The sequence below is a fragment of the Rhineura floridana genome, chromosome 7 (genome assembly GCF_030035675.1).
Source record: "Rhineura floridana isolate rRhiFlo1 chromosome 7, rRhiFlo1.hap2, whole genome shotgun sequence".
NCBI classification, from domain to species: Eukaryota; Metazoa; Chordata; class Lepidosauria; order Squamata; family Rhineuridae; genus Rhineura; species Rhineura floridana.
The window spans coordinates 34,511,258-34,528,362 of record NC_084486.1 but is presented as its reverse complement, the minus strand read 5'-3'; the positions used below and the strand labels follow the sequence as shown (position 1 = coordinate 34,528,362).

General features: G+C 40.7%; 1 protein-coding gene and 1 non-coding gene across 4 annotated transcripts in view; one reads left to right on the top strand and one right to left on the bottom strand.

Moving 5' to 3' along the window:
- The window catches only part of TET1 (tet methylcytosine dioxygenase 1), a 138,202-nt gene that overhangs the window by 14,978 nt on the left and 106,119 nt on the right, over positions 1 to 17,105 (bottom strand). For all 3 annotated transcript variants that reach the window (XR_009763942.1, XM_061635185.1, XM_061635186.1), the window contains 4 exons: positions 16,689 to 16,839; positions 12,283 to 12,372; positions 10,903 to 11,040; positions 9,770 to 10,088 (listed from right to left, as the gene is read on the bottom strand). Coding sequence is in view for 2 of the 3 variants with exons in the window: in XM_061635185.1 (XP_061491169.1) it covers positions 9,770 to 10,088; positions 10,903 to 11,040; positions 12,283 to 12,372; positions 16,689 to 16,839 (698 nt within the window). In the remaining variant the exon portion in view is untranslated. The remainder of the gene's footprint in view (positions 1 to 9,769; positions 10,089 to 10,902; positions 11,041 to 12,282; positions 12,373 to 16,688; positions 16,840 to 17,105) is intronic.
- LOC133389879 (U6 spliceosomal RNA) lies at positions 16,048 to 16,152 on the top strand. The gene has a single exon (XR_009764186.1). It is a non-coding gene; the product is annotated as a U6 spliceosomal RNA (small nuclear RNA).

The following is a 17,105-nucleotide window of genomic DNA, read 5'->3' as shown; positions in this document are numbered from 1 at the left end:
ATATATTAGATTTATATCCTGCCTTTCCTCCCAGTATATGTCCATATACATAAGACATAGAAATGCACAGAAATAACATTACCCCTATTCAGATATTTGCACTCTGTATTAGATGGGCTAATAAGATGGGCTAAGTCTGGGATTGGAAAGGGAGAGGTTATGGGATAAAGAGGAACATATTAGATGGGAAGAGAGGGGTTGGTTTAAAATGAAATCACGGTAGTTGAGAACAGACTTCATTAAAAAAAGTTATAATCACAGCAAATATAATCACATGTGCAAGTTTCCACACAGCAGTGTTTTCTACACCCCCTACCAGGGTTGATAAAAATCAATGATTTTTATAAAAAAAGTTTTTTAAATCAGTTTTCTTTAAATTGAATTTTTAAAAATTTGAAATCAGATTTCAAACTTTTCTTAAAACAATTAGGAAACGAAGAGCCTAGGTCAAACATATCATGAATACTAATTATATAACTTCTAATTATATTCTATGAATATGTTAACAGCAGTTTATGGAGATTGGAGATGACCTGATGAGTCCTATTCTGCAGGTGGTGTATATGAAGTGCGCGCATGCACTCTCTCTCTCAAGGCCTTGCCTCTCTCTAAATGCAAAGATATAGAACATCAGTGAATAGAGAATTTGGGGACATGGAGTAGATCTGAACAGGGAGGAGACCACTAAAGTGGTAATCCAGCTCTTAACACCAGTAGCCTCTTCTGCAGGTGTAGGGAGAATTTTTTCTTCCTTTGGACTAATTCATTCTAAACTGAGAAATAAGTTGTGTGTGTGCGTTATGTGCCTTCAAGCCGATTATGACTTATGGTGACCCTATGAATCAGCAACCTTCAATAGCATCTGTTATAAACCACACTGTTAAGAACTTGTAAGTTCAGGTCTGTAGCTTCCTTTAAGGAGTCAATTCATCTCTTGTTTGGTCTTCCTCTTTTTCTACTCCCTACTGTTTTTCCCACCACTAATGTCTTTTCTACTGAATCATATCTTCTCATTATATATCCAAAGTATGATAACCTCAGTTTCATCATTTTAGCTTCTAGTGAAGGTTCTGGTTTAATTTGTTCTAACACCCAATTATTTGTCTTTTTCGCAGCCCATGGTATCTGCAAAACTCCTTCAACACCACATTTCAAATGAGTTGGTTTTTCTCTTATCCACTGTTTTCACTGTCCAACTTTCACATCCATACATAGAGATTGGAAATACCATGGTCTGAATGATCCTGACTTTTGTGTTCAGTGACAGATCTTTGCATTTGAGGATCTTTTCTAGTTCTCTCATAGCTGCCCTCCCCAGTCCTAGCCTTCTTCTGATTTCTTGACTATTGTCTCCCTTTTGGTTAATGACTGTGCCAAAGTATTGATAATCCTTGACTAGTTCAATGTCCTCATTGTCAACTTTAAAGTTACATAAATCTTCTGTTGTCATTACTTTAGTCTTCTTGACATTCAGCTGTAGTCCTGATTTTGTACTTTCCTCTTTAACTTTCAACAGCATTAGTTTCAGATCATTACTACTTCCTGCTAGCAGTATGGTATCATCTGCATATCTTAAATTATTGGTATTTTTCCCTCCAATTTTCACACCTCCTTCATCTTGCTCCAAACCTGCTTTCCGTATATGTTGTACATATAGATTCAACAAATAGGGTGACAAAATACACCCTTGTGTCACACACTTCCTGATGGGGAACCAATCAGTTTCTTCATATTCTTTCCTTACAGTAGAGTATAGGTTGCGCATCAGAACAATCAGATGCTGTGGCACCCCCATTTCTTTTAAAGCATTCCATAGTTTTTGTGATCTACACAATCAAAGTCTTTGCTGTAATCTATAAAGCACAGGGTGATTTTCTGCTGAAATTCCTTGGTCCGTTCCATTATCCAATGTATGTTTGCAATATGATCTCTGGTACCTCTTCCCTTTCTAAATCCAGCTTGGACTTCTGGCATTTCTCACTCCATATATGGTAAGAGCCTTTGTTGTAGAATCTTGAGTATTATTTTACTTGCATGGGATATTAAGGTAGTAATTCAAAAATTACTGCATTCCCAAGGATCCCTTTTCTTTGGAATTGGGATGTATATTGAACATTTTCAGTCTGTGGGCCATTGTTTTATTTTCCATATTTGTTGACAAATTTTTGTCAAAATTTGGACAGATTCAGTCTCAGTAACTTGTAGCAACTCTATTGGTATGCCATCTGTTCCTGGTGATTTGTTTCTTCCAAGTATTTTAAGAGCAGCTTCCACCTCACATTCTAAAATTTCTGGTTCTTCTTCATACAGTTCTTCCATGAATGGATCTGTCATCCTTATAATCTTTTAGAATAGGGCTCTTGTTCTACCTTTTTTATTAGCTTCTATTTCTGTACTATAATTATTGTAGTAGTTCTCTTTGTCCCTACGTACTAGTTGCTGTATTATTGCATTTAGGGTTCTAACTGTGTTTCTCTCTCCTTTCGCTTTCCTTCTCTCTTTAACCATTTTAAGAGTTTTGTCAGTCATCCATTGAGGCCCTTCCCTTTTTTAATTAGAGGTATTGTCTTTTTGCATTCTTCCCTGAAAATGTCTCTGACTTCACTCCGTAGTTCTTCTGGTTCTCTATCAGCTAGATTTAAAGCCTCAAATCTGTTCCTTATTTGATCTATAAGTTCTTCTGGGATGTTATTTAGATTATATTTTGGCATTATGATTGCTTTGTTGTTGTTCTTCAGCTTTACTCGGTATTACCAGTTCATGATCTGTACTGCAGTCTGCTCCTGGTCTTGTTTTTGCAGGAAGTATTTATTTATTTATTTATTTTATTTAATTTATATACCGCCCTAAGCCCAAGGGCTGTCTGGGCGGTGTACATAAAATAAAGCAATCAGGAATATATAAATACAATAAAACAATAGAATCAAACCAACAAAGGTAAACAAAAATAATCAAACAGTAGCAAAATACAACAATACATACAATAATACGCATTAAAATGCCTGGGAATATAAAAAGGTTTTCACCTGGCGCCGAAAAGATAGCAGCGTCGGCGCCAGGCGCACCTCATCAGGAAAACCATTCCATAGTTCGGGAGCCACAACCGAAAAGACCCTATTTCTAGTCACCACCCTCCGAGCTTCTCGATGTGATGGTACTCGGAGGAGGGCCTTAGATGTTGAGCACAGTGTACGGGTAGTTTCATATTGGGAGAGGTGCTCCACCAGGTATTGCGGTCCCATGCCGTGTAAGGCTTTATAGGTCAAAACCAGCACTTTGAATTTAGCCCGGAAACAAATAGGAAGCCAGTGCAGACGAGCCAGAATGGGTGTAATATGAGCGGACCTTCTTGTCCGCGTCAACAATCTGGCCGCTGCATTCTGGACTAACTGTAGTTTCCGAACTGTCTTCAAGGGCAGCCCAACGTAGAGCGCATTGCAGTAGTCCAATCTAGAAGTTACCAGAGCATGAACGACTGAGGCGAGGTCGTCACTGTCCAGATAGGGACGTAGCTGGGCTACCAATCGGAGATGGTAGAAAGCATTCCTTGCCACTGAGGCTACCTGAGCCTCAAGAGACAAGGAAGAGTCGATAAGAACTCCCAAGCTACGAACCTGTTCTTTCAAGGGGAGTGTAACCCCGTCCAGAACAGGGTGAGCATCCACCATCTGAGCAGAGAAGGCACTCACTAACAGCGTCTCGGTCTTGTCTGGATTAAGCTTCAGTCTGTTAGCTCCCATCCAATCCATTATCACATCCAGGCAACGGTTTAGTATGTTAACAGCCTCACCTGAGGAAGATGAAAAGGAGAAATAGAGTTGCGTGTCATCAGCGTACTGGTGACAACGCCCTCCAAAACTCCTGATGACTGCACCCAGCGGCTTCATATAGATGTTGAAAAGCATGGGGGACAGTACCGATCCCTGTGGGACTCCACAATGGAGAGTCCAGGGTATCGAGCAGTGTTCCCCAAGCACTACCTTCTGTTGACAACCCACCAACTAGGAGCGGAGCCACTGCCAAGCATTACCCCCAACTCCCAACTCCGTGAGCCTTCCCAGAAGGATACCATGGTCGATGGTATCAAAAGCAGCTGAGAGATCAAGGAGAATCAACAGGGTCACACTCCCCCTGTCCCTCTCCCGACAAAGGTCATCATACAGGGCGACCAAGGCTGTTTCGGTACCAAACCCAGTCCTAAAACCGGATTGAAACGGATCAAGATAATCAGTGTCATCCAAGAGCCCCTGGAGCTGGTCGGCCACCACCCGCTCCAGAATCTTGCCCAGGAACGGAACATTCGCCACAGGTCTATAGTTGTTCAAGTTATCTGGGTCCAAGGAGGGTTTCTTCAGGAGTTGTCTCACTACCGCCGCTTTTAGGCAGTCAGGGACCACTCCCTCTCGCAAAGAGGCATTGATTACCTCCTTGGCCCAGTCGGCGGTTCCTGTCCTACCAGCTTTCACCAGCCAAGAGGGGCAAGGATCCAGCACCGACGTGGTCGCCCGCACCAGTCCAAGGATCTTGTCAACATCCTCAAGCTGCACAGACTGAAACTCATCCAATAAATAAGGACAAGACCGTGTTCTGGATGCTTCATTGAATCCAACTGCTATAATATTGGAGTCTAAGTCCCGACGAATGCTAGCGATCTTGTCCTGGAAGTGTCCAGTGAACTCATCACAGCGGGCTACAGATGACTCTATAGTATCCCGAGGGCCAAGATGTAAAAGCCCTCGTACAGTTTTAAAAAGCTCCGCTGGGCGGGAGAGTGATGCCTTAATACTGGCAGCAAAATATCTCTTTTTTGCTGCCCTCACCGCTGCTATATATCGCTTAGAGCAGGCACTTACCAAGGCATAATTACATTCGTCGGGAGTCCGCCTCCATCTGCACTCAAGCCTCCTCCTCTCTTGCTTCATCACTCTCAGCTCCGGGGTATACCATGGGGCTGCATGAGCTCTACATAGGAGGGGGCGCATGGGAGCGATCGTGTCAACCGCCCGGGTCATCTCCGTATTCCACAGTTCAAACAGGGCTTCAACAGGAGCGCCAGTCTTCTCAGTCGGAAAATCCCCCAGAGCCCTTTGGAAACCCTCAGGATCCATTAATCTCCGGGGGCGGACCAGTTTAATAGGTCCCCCACCCTTGCAGAGGGAAAGGGTCGCTGTAAGCCTAAACCTCAGCAAGCGGTGATCTGTCCATGACAATGGGGTAGATGAAAAAAACCCCAACCTCCAGATCACCATCTCCCTGTCCAGTGGCGAAGATCAAATCAAGGGTATGTCCCGACACATGTGTCGGGCCAGTAACAAACTGAGACAGCCCCATGGTTGTCATGGACGCCATGAAGTCCTGAGCCGCCCCAGATAAAGCAGTCTCGGCATGGACGTTGAAGTCCCCCAGTACCAGCAGTCTAGGGGACTGCAACAATACCTCCGAGACTACCTCTGACAGCTCAGTTAGGGAATTTGTTGGGCAGCAGGGCGGGCGGTACACCAACAGAATTCCCAGCCTGTCTCTCTGGCCCAGCGCAAGGTGGAGGCACTCCAATCCAGTCGTCACCTGTACAGGGTGCTCGGTGAGTGAGAAAGAACTCCTATAGACTACGGCGACCCCGCCTCCCCGACCTTCGGCTCTACCATGATGCTGAACCGTATACCCAGGTGGGCAAAGCTGGGAAAGAGCAACTCCTCCTGTATCACCCACCCAGGTCTCGGTTATGCACGCCAGGTCAGCCGCCTCGTCCACAATTAAATCATGAACAAGGGAGCTCTTATGCTGTACCGACCTGGCATTTAACAACAGCATATGGAGATCTGAAGGCTGACTGATAGGACAACCAGCAGTCCTGGGGATATGAGGAGAACCGGAACGGGTCACAGACACTACTTGTCTGGGACGGGTTCCCCTTACCTGGCATGTTCTCCTCACAACACCATACCTCCCATTACCTGTCACTACGCTAATTGGGGCCCCCGAAGGTCTCCCCGGTTGCTGTATAATACATTCTCCCAGGCACATATTAAAACAGATAAAAGCACCAATACACACACACTGAATCACATTCACACGAATAATAAAACACACACACACACACACACTTGATCAATAATATAATACAATAAACATACACAAAATACACTCAAATAATATTAAATCATTACAACACATTCCAACTAAAGACGCATAAACACTAACAGCTCAATCATTCACAAAAAAAATAATACACATTCAGCATATTTATTACATCCAGGTGGCAGCAATGAGTTAAAATGTTGCAATCTCAGAGTCGCAACTAGGTTGGAACTTTTCCATCTCCTGCTTTCAATTATATAATCAATTTGATTCCTATATTGACCATTTGGTGATGTACAGTTATGTTTTCAGTTGCTCAAAAAATGTGTTTGCAAGAAACAAATTACTAGCTTCACAGAATGCAATAAATCCTCTCCTGCTTCATTTCTATCTCCTAAACCCCATTTTCTCACAATTCCTAGCTCTTCTCTGTTCCCTACTTTTGCATTCCAGTCCCCCATGATTATCAGAGCATCCTGTTTTGGTGTGTGATCAATTTCTTCCTGTACTTCTGCATAAAATGTCTCGATTTCCTCTTCTTCTGTGTTTGCTGTTGGAGCGTAGACTTGGATGATGGTTATGTTGATAGGTTTCCTGTTAAGTCTTATTGATATAACTTGTTCAGACCTTGTTACAGCTTCTAACTGCTTTCCGCTTTGACCCAGTTGCATCATTAGTCACAGAGCTACTTGTACTTGTCCTTTGTTCTTCCCCAGTAGCTCGATGAGTGCCATCTCAGCTGGGGGTCTCATCTTAAGCGCTATCTTGTTTTGCATTCTGGATAGCCTATTCATAGGGTTTTCATGGTGAAAGATATTCAGAGGTGGTTTACCACTGCTTTCCTCTGAGTCTGGATGCATCCTAGTCTGGTGCCTCTGCTTTGACCATTCCGCCTAAGTAAGTTAGCAACTGAAAAAGCAGGAAAGCTTGTACTTCTTTTCTAGGCAACGAACAAGGAAGACAAAGGTGAATAAGACTGAATTAACTGCACCACCCAATATTTTAAGTTGCTCATATTGACTTAGTTGAAATTGCCTAAATTTTATTTTTTAAAGAACTTTACATTTATCTAAAAACTAAAATAGTTAATCATTCAAAAATCCATGTACACATATTGTTAATGTTGTTGTTTAAGAAGGAATCTAACCAGAAGAATAACTAATTTTATTAGTACAATTTAAAATCCTGTTTGGTGGTGGTGATTTTGGCACATCATGTCAAAAACATCATGCTTAATTCAACGGAGCTGGTTCTTCTCCAGAATGATTTCACAAGTTCCTACTGCCTTATTACTAAAATGACCAAATCATCATATTTTTTTGATGAAAATTAATCTGAAAACAATTCAGAGTAATTGTTTAGTGTGTACCTACCTTCCAATGTAACCTAGATCTCTGAATATGTATTAAGATATTAAACAATAATGTACTTCTACTAAGAAATGATGAATTAGAATCTTCCTCTGTAGTGATTTAAACTGTGATTTAATTAATTAGAATTGAGTCCTTCAGAGAAGGGATTTAAATCAAATAAACCCTGCCCCCTAACACTGAGATTATCTCTATGTAACAAAAAAATGTTAAGCTGTGCTGAGAAACACAGAGCCTTAGAAGTAAGGACAAGAATCTTGAAATTACAAACTGTGACAGAAAAAGCAGAGCAAGGACTTATGAGAAACATTATTAAAACAGTGAAATAGGAGGTGAGCACAGACTGGAGGTTGATGTACCAGGAAGGTCAGAGAAGATTGGAGTGATACAGATAAGAGGCAACTGGGTCTTGGGCAAGAGTTTTAGCAGTCAGCAGAGATGGCAGGAGCATGTGTGTATCTCTGAGAGGGGGAAAGCTTGCAGAGGTCATGAAGAAAGAAGTGATGACTAGGTTTATAAGGGACTCCAAGCTGTCTCCAAAGTGCCATGCCTTTAGCCAAACGGAATGGATTTCCTACTCAATTGAGTATATTATTTGTAATGTTAAAATTTCAGCTGAAGAACTATTAGAGTAACATGCAAACTCCAACAGACACAGTTCACAAGCACAACAGGTTTACATTCTTTCACCATATGAAAGTTTGCTATTACTAATTCTACCGTAATGCAGTAGTTTTTCAGAATAAAAAGTTAATATGGTAAACATAGTCACCTTCTACTGAACGTCTCCAGCAACTCACTGATATTATTTATTGTACTTCTGTATCACCCTTCCTCCAAAAGCAGCCCAAAGCAGTTCCCAAAATAATAATGTACAACCATCACAAAAACATTAATTAAAACATAAAACTATGTATCTACACAGAAAGAACATAGTGCAGCAGACAATAATACTAAAACTGTTGGGCTCCACATTCCATTTATGTCTCCAAAGTTCAGATGAACAAAGGTGTCTTCAGACTGAAGCCTAAAGACTGTCAATGAGGACCCCGTGGGCTTTAATTAGGGGCCAAACGACTGGTCTTACAACACTGGAAGGATCTAACGGCTCTCCTCATTACTTGTTGGTCAGAGGATCTTTCTTCCCATGCAGCATATGAAAGAGTGACTTTTACTCAGAGGCATAAAGAACGTAAATAGTCTGAGACTGGCACTGCTAGTTGGGGCTGGTTGCATAATTGCTACACCATGAGGGCTCTGCCAGAGCATATTCCCTCCCCTATCTGATCCCTTCTCCCCAATTTATTTATTTATATCCCTTTTTTCCCTTTCTTTTTTTCCTCTCTCTTTTTAAAAATATGTCTGATTTTCTTAATGGTATTATGATTTTACATGTGTTGCTGATCTGTTCCCCCCCCCTTTATTGTCCATGCTTGCTACTTGTTACAGAATTTTTTGAAAAATCAATACAGTAAGCATAAAATTATTGTCAATGTGGGGTCAGACACACTTCTCCAGTCAGAGAATTCTACAATCAGGGCATTATGACCCAAGCAGCCCTGCCTTGCATCACTCAGCCACATGCTATACCATTGGCAAGACAATGAGCAGGGCTTCCCCTGCCAATCTCAAGCATGGGTCAGCAAGATATTGAAAGAGATACTTGGGCCCCAAGCCATTCAGGGTTTTGTACACCAGTACCAGCTCCCTGAATGGGGCTCTGTAGCTCACAGGCAGCTAATGTGGTGCTTTAAGAATCAGTCACGTATGAACCGATCTCGGTGCCCCACTTAACAACATACCAGCCACATTCTGCAGCAGCTGCAGCTTCTGGACCATCTTCAAGGATAGCCCCATGTAGAGGGTATTGCAATCTTCTAATCGTGAAGTTATCAGAACATGGATTACTGAAGCCAGACTGTCCCCAGTCCAGGAACAGCCAAAGCTGGGAAACCAGCTGTAGCTGGCCAGAGACACTCCTTCCTGCTGAAGCTGCTTGGACAGCTTTGAATCAAGGAGTACTCCAAAGCTAGGCACCTGTTCTTTTAGGGAGCATACAACTCCATCCAGAACAGGCTGTCCCCTTAATTCCTGCTTCTGAGAACCACCTATCCACAGCACCTCCACTTTGTCATGATTCAGTCTCAGCTTATTAAATGTACTCCTGAGATGCTGGTACTTCTAACATTTTGCCTTACCCCACCTCACAACTTAACGTATTAGCCACACTAAGAGCTTGATTGTTGATGTAAAGTTCTAAGTATCAGCATAACTAGCAGATTTCCACCACTAACGTTTGAAACTTGGTATGTTTTACGTACCTAAACTTTGTGAAGTTTTATTTTCCTGCACTCTACTTTTCCCCTTTACAGGTGTAGGATACTTCTTTTCTGCAGAAGTTTGCTTCTTTGTTTCTGGTTTCTTCTTTTTTGTTGCTTTACGCGGCTCTGCTAACATTCTTACTTCTCGTGGAAAGGCAGTAAGCACCTGTATTGCCCCAGCTTTTATCTTGGCTTCCAGCCCCTCCTCTGTGCCAAATTCATCTGTTTGTGAAATTTTGTAAAGGGGCAATACGTGCAGCTGCTCATCATTTGGAATCACCCCAACCATACGGTTATCTTCTTTTGTCAAAGTACAAACCTAATTAAAAAAAAAAAAAAAAGATACAATAAATTCTGAATTGCATGCTGTTGAAGCAATTTTAGCGAAGATCATGTTGGTCTTTTAGAATTTGGTAAGAAAGGGCAATGTAGAATAATATTCTATATATGGGTGTATGACAAAAATATCGACCTGCAAGTTATGATTCATGTAACATGGCACAATTTAAAACACACTAACAGCACAATCCTTTACATATCTACTCAGTTGCTTTTCACCTTGAAAAAGTTCTTATATCAAGAGAATATAAGGTTGGGAGAACCCTCAGAGCAGATGTGGGCAATGCAGGACAGAGAAGTTCTGCTGCACTCACTGATGTTGTTCTGCATGTATAATGATTTAATTACCTTACCTCTATCAATCTACACAAACTCATGAGCTTTAACCACGGCATCTTGAAGGGCCTTTTGCAAATGACTTCAGTTTTCTAACAGGATTGCAACATAGCCAAGAACTAGAGCTCTATTTAGGACAGTATTTATATTTAATAAAATGTATATACCACTTGATTGTAGAAAACCTCTAAGCGGTTTACAAAAAGAGGTCAACTTTAATAAACTAGGAACTCAATTGTTTAGTGTGCATTTGTTGCAATTCTGAATTGTATAAATGTGGTTTGTTTATACTTTACATTGCAAAGTTTAGTAAAGAAAAGCATAGACCATTAAGCACCTAAGCAAGTTGTTGAGTAATAAGGGAATATGCAGCTACGGGTGGCAACATTAGGAAGGAAAGTAAATCAAGTTTCAATCAACAAGCACTTTGGAAACTGAATTCCAGTAACATTACATACCACAGTGCTTCCATTGTGCATGTTATGTGTATCCTTATGAGCATGTGCACAAAAATCAATGCAAGCTGTGACACCAGAAAAAGGGCGACCCTCCTTGATCCCAAGTCGACAGTTAGGACCTAGGTGCTCATTTTCCACCTAAAACAAGATAAATAGATCTTATTTGGAGATATCATATCTTGGTCAAACACCACCAGCTTCAGGGACACATTTTCACTTGAAGTCAACAACAGACCCAGTTCACACATCATGGAATACCAAGGTCACAGTTTACTGTGAACGTGAGATCATTCCTGTTTTGCTCCTTCCCTTAGCCAGCAGGTACAACAATTCACAATCTCTGGCTTAGCATTACATTCAAACCAGGGATTGATCAAGCAAAGCATGATTGGCAAGTCTCTAGAACAAACTGTGGATTAATATTGTAGTTCATTTGGAGCAAAACAAACCATGATCCCCAGTTTAGTCACAGCATTAATCCAAGGATCATGGATTGTTGCTCCCACCCACTAGAGGAGTAAAGCTGGAATCGACTGCACACTTATGGTAAACCATTAACGATAGTTTACCATGACATTTTAACAATGGCAGTTAACAGCAATGAACTGGTAAGTGTGAGACAGTGTATGACTTATCTCTGGGGTTCCCAAACTGTGGTCCACAGATCACGTCCACAAGCTTTATTCAGGTGGTCCACACTATGTATAGAATTTGAATTTTATATAATTCTATGGAATTCAAATTGTTATACAATAAAATACAATAAAAGAAGCAATTAAAATGCAATAAAGTAATACCGCACCCAGCACAGTATGTTACAATTGCTACAACAGGCAGGAAAAAAACATTAAGAGGTCTGCCAAGATCTTCATCAATTTTCAAGTGGTCCATGGGGAAAAACGTTTGGAAACCACTGACTTATCTGATAACTATGCAAAAAATCAAGTTAGATAGAAAATCTAATTAAAACTATATTTTATGCAAACTTCATATAAAATACTGACTGGCACCAAGGATGAAGAATACAACACTTAATTTTGGGGGACAGGGGACAAAATGACATTCTTTGTAGTAGGGAACAGGGCAGCACAAACGCTGCAGCATCAACAGTGCAATTCTACGCATGTCTTCCTAGAAGTCCTACTGTGTTTAACTAGGATTACTCCCAGGTAAATGTGTACAGGATTGCAGCTTAACTGAACGTTTAGTTAGACCTGTGAAGGTAGCAGAAGGCATTCTTCATCTATAGAAGTATGAACATTTGCAGTTATTGGCACCTTCAGACTTGTACAGCTTTTCTTTCTGTATCACCTGTACTAAATGATGAGGCTTCATACAGGAACAGTGTATACAGAAATCATAGAGTTTTTCCAGACCTACCTGGTTCTGGAAAGCATCAGGGGCTAGTTTCTGATATAGTGGAGCAACATCAGTAGCTATAGTTTGCAAATTATTTTCTAGATTTTCTTCCTAGACAGGGAGAGAAGTCATAATATAATTTTGTAACTTGAGAGCTAGACTAGTAAATCTGTGAAAACAACATCAAACATAGCTTCAGTACAATATTTATGCAGCTTTCTGTGGTTTTGGTTACCACCCACATGTAAGCTTGCTGTCATAATGACAGAACACGACAACATTCTTGAGAATTTGGGGGGAGGGGAGTCCATCACTTGGCACAACAAGACATTCACAGAAGATCCCAATTCCACCTTCCAGAGCTCAGGAAGGTGTTGGAAGAGACTTCATATTGGCAATAAAAGACAAACATATTTCTTTTGCAAAGCAAATGCCATATCTGGAAATGTGCCACACATCAATAATGATAGCATTTGTATAATGCTTTAGAGCATTCTGAGCATTTTATACACAATGGCCTAGTTGTTATGCTAAGCTAAACCATAGCTAAACAAAATGTGCAGGCTCCTGCAGAGGATCTCGTGGCTGCTACGCTCCACCTCAGTCATTTTGCTGCTGACCTAAGCCATAGTGTGTTGTCCAAAACCTTGGCCCATGGTTTAGCTCTCTCCAGACTAACCACAAACTGTAACTGAGGCTTGTCCTATAAATTTGTAAACCACAAGCCCAGGTTCTGACAACATGCTAAGCCAAACTATGGCTTAGCTCAATGCAGCATAGAAGCAAAATGACAGGGGAGGAGCAAAGCTCATGTCTTAACTTTAAACGTTCTCGCAACGTGTGAACTAGGCCATTATTTCAGTAATCCTTACAACTGTCCTGTAATGTAGGTCATTATTATTACCATGCTAATATTGCAGGGGGGCAATATGATTCAAGCTAAGAAACGGCAGCTTACTTAAGGCTGCCTACTCGATTTATAGGGGTGAAAAGTATGTGGACTCTCTGGCCCACAGCCCAAGCTCTTTATGGGGGGAGAGGAATACTAAAAAAGCAAATTCACAAAACAAAAACTGCTTTGTTTTAAATTAAAATATCACATTTGCTTGAAGAAAACTCAGTTGGACCTATGTTAATGAGTGGAGCACATCCGTTTGTCCATACAGCTATTGTTACATTTTTCTAAGCACAGTTTTGAGCCAATTTCAGGCAATGTCTGAAACTTTAAGTAGGGAAAATATCCTATTATCTAAGAAGCAACACAGTAAGGTATGTTAAAACAAAAACACAATAAATAACAGGGCATATAATGAAAAAGTACTTCTTGAGCCTGCCCTCCATCTACCCAATTAAAATTATAATAGTTACAAACAAACTGGTGTCTACCCAAGGAAACCAATTACATAACTAAGAATAAGTGGGATCTGCAACAAAATATTGCAGTGTGGTATGCTCCTTGTTCAGGATTCCAGCCACTCCATTCCTTTCCTCCTCTTTCCCCTGCAACTTTTTCTGCACCCACCATCAGCAGTCAGTCAGCATTCCATAGAAACAGAGCATGCTTAGTCCTCATTAGGGTCTTTTTCTCCCCTTTAGGGGTCACCCCCCCAATATTTTTTGTTCTCCTGCAAATCTCAGAGTTCTCCCAAACCTGCTGATACCTCTCTCTTGTGTGCAACTGCCGCCATTTTGGCTACATAAGTTTAAAGCTTGGGCAATGGAAACAAGGAGCGATGATGGATGACAGACAATGACAGGTAGCAAGCTTCTTCTCTTGTTTTAACTGGACAGTTAAAAGTTTCATACAGAATGTACACTGCAATCATGTTTCTCAAGCTAATATATCATTGTAACTTTATTTATGCTTTGCTAGACATGTAACGACCAGAGTGATTGAAACTATACATACTTGTAAGACACTCAGCAAGATCTTGTTGTCCAGTGGCTCCTATCAGAAACAGGGGCTATTTGGCATATGCCAATGCTACCTCACTCTCTTCTATGAGCGGGTGGGAAACTATGCTTGTGCCCCAGGGATTCCCCTTTGTATCTGTGGGCTACTCCCCAATTATACTTTTTGTGCACATGACACCCTCACCATCTTCAGAGCATTCCCAAAGTATGCCTGCATAGCACAAGCATTAAGATCGCACCTGGTGACGAGACCAGGAAAGGTCATGCCATAATAAGTTTGTTAGTTGTTAAAAGTGCTTCAAGACTCTGTTGTTGTACTGCAAAAAAACTAACATAGCTACCCCACCCCCAGAAGAATTAAGATTATATATTTGTTGAGAGAAGGTGGACGGATTTTGCATGCACACACAATACCATGAACTGTCACACAAAAAATGTTACTATCTATCCAATATTTCTTCTTGACTGCTTTCTAGACAACAGATGTCTCTATCTTTATAAATCTGTACTACATGCTATTCTTACCTAAAAGTACAATCTTATACTTCTTTACATTTAACCTCATCTCACTCCGTCCAGTTGCTCAAATGATCCATATCTGTCTGTACTTTGAATCTATCTTCTTCTGCATTTGCATTGCTATACATCCTAGCTTTATGTCATCTGCAAAATGATCAATATTCAGTATTTAGCTAAAATAAAAAGGTACCTAATTAAAACAGTAAGAAAAAGCAGAGAAACAGCTTCATGAAGTGACTGTTCTATTATATTTTTCACCCTTACAATAAGAACAATACAATTCAATGTTCAGCAGCACATAAATTTCTGAAAACATTGGAAAAGGTTCAGAAAAAGGCAACCAGAATGATCAAGGGGAGGGAGCAATTCTCCTATGAGGAAAAGTTGCAGAATTTGAGGCTTTTTAGTTTAGTGAAAAGGCAAGTAAGATGACATGACAGAAGTGTATAAAATTATGCATGGCATGGAGAAAGTAGGTAGAGAAAAGTTTTTCTCTCTCTCCTAGCACTAGAACTTGTGGACAGCCAATGAAGCTGAATGGTAAAAGATTCAAAACAGACAAAATGAAGTACTTCTGGACCCAGTGTCTAGTTAAAATATGGAATTCATTCCCACAAGATGCAGTGATGGCCACCAACTTGGATGGCTCTAGAAAAGGATTATTATTATTTAAACTTCTATCTTGCCCTTCCTCCCAGGAGTCCATGATTAGACAAACTAATGAGCGATCAGGCTATCAGTGGCTAATAGGCATGATAGCTATGCTCTGCCTCCACAGTCAAAGGCAGTATGCTTCTGAATACCAGTTGCTGGAAACTGCAGGAGGGGAGAATGCTTTTGTGCTTAGGTCCTGCTGGCATGCTTACCACTGGCATCTGGTTGGCCACTGTGAGAACAAGATGCTAGACTAGATGGGCCATTGTTTTATCCAGCAGGCTCTTATGTTCTTATGCCTCCTCCCACACCACCCTGCCTGTTCATTAGGAACTGCAGAAGAGGTTCTATTGGTGGCCCTCTCGCCGAGGGAGGTTCACAGTGGAACAGAAGTTCACAGTAGGGCTTCCTCAGTGGTGGCCCCACGACTTTAGAATAGCCTCTTCTCTAATGTGCATCATGCCCCTACATTGTTTTCATTTAAATGACAGCCAAAGACATACTTCTTTGTCCATGTTTTTGGGGAGGGATGAAGCACATAGACAACTAACAACGGTTGCACTGTGCTTTCCACCTATTTTTATCTGTGATTGTTACTAATTTTTTTGATGTTGCTGATTTACTTTTGTTTTAGTTTATTTATTAAGTATGGTTTTTAATGTTTCCTGTGTGCTGTTCTGGTCCTTTGGTTTATTTGAAATATTTGTGATCTTGTCTTTTATCCAAACCAATAAAAACAGAAAAGATTAAGCATAGCCCCTGCACAAGGATGACATGCAAATTGGTGAAACATTCCAACTTTTTTAAATATGGGAAATATAACTTAACAAAATTGGTTGGGATAACATTATTTAAAGTGACAACTTGAAGGTAGTTGAGGATGAATGCTTCATTATTAATTGGGTGAATGTTTATTTTTTTAATTGGAAGGGCACACAATGCATGCAGATACGTAAACTACACTTGACTGTGGGTTACTGGAGACATGAAAGGATTACATTTGTGAAAGCCAGCAAGTTAACTACAAACAAAAGAGTAAATAACATGTCAAGAAAAAGCTTGATGCCCTGTAAATCAATAATGTATGAGTGTTTTGTTATGAACAGAACTCGCTTATAGTGGTGCTCAATCTCCACATAGAAACCATGTAACAATGATAGAGGAGGAGAAATTATGAGATTACATTCCATATCAAGTTGCCTTGAATGTTTACAAAGTATAGATGTCCAAGTGCTGTACTGTTCCAATTAGCAAAATCCCTGCACCCATTTTACTTTTGGTCCTTAAGAAGTAATATTAGACTTTATCTTGAGAAAGCAGGGCTGGGGGGAATTACTTACTTGCTTGTGATCATCTGTGAGAAGTCTAAATTTCCTAGGGGTTTTGCTTCTGGCAAACTTACAGCCATTGTAATACATACTCCATGAACAGCCAAATGAGAAGGATGCTCCACATGTCTCTGGATCAAGACCTTGACAGGCACAAGTACGACTGTAGAAGATTTAAACAAGTAGCAGTCAGCTATCAGTATAGCAAAATTCTATAAATGCATACCCCATGTAGCTCTCAACAGAACATGGAAAAAGCATGCACGTAATCATTTATCAGCAGCTTTTGATAAAGACCAATTCAAGTATAAAGTTAAGACATAAATCTCTTCCATATGGACTTAAAAAAGATTTTCCCCAGGATAGGCAATTTTCCCAGGATAGCATTTGTTGCATAAATGCAACAATTCCTTTCCTCCATGCCACAGA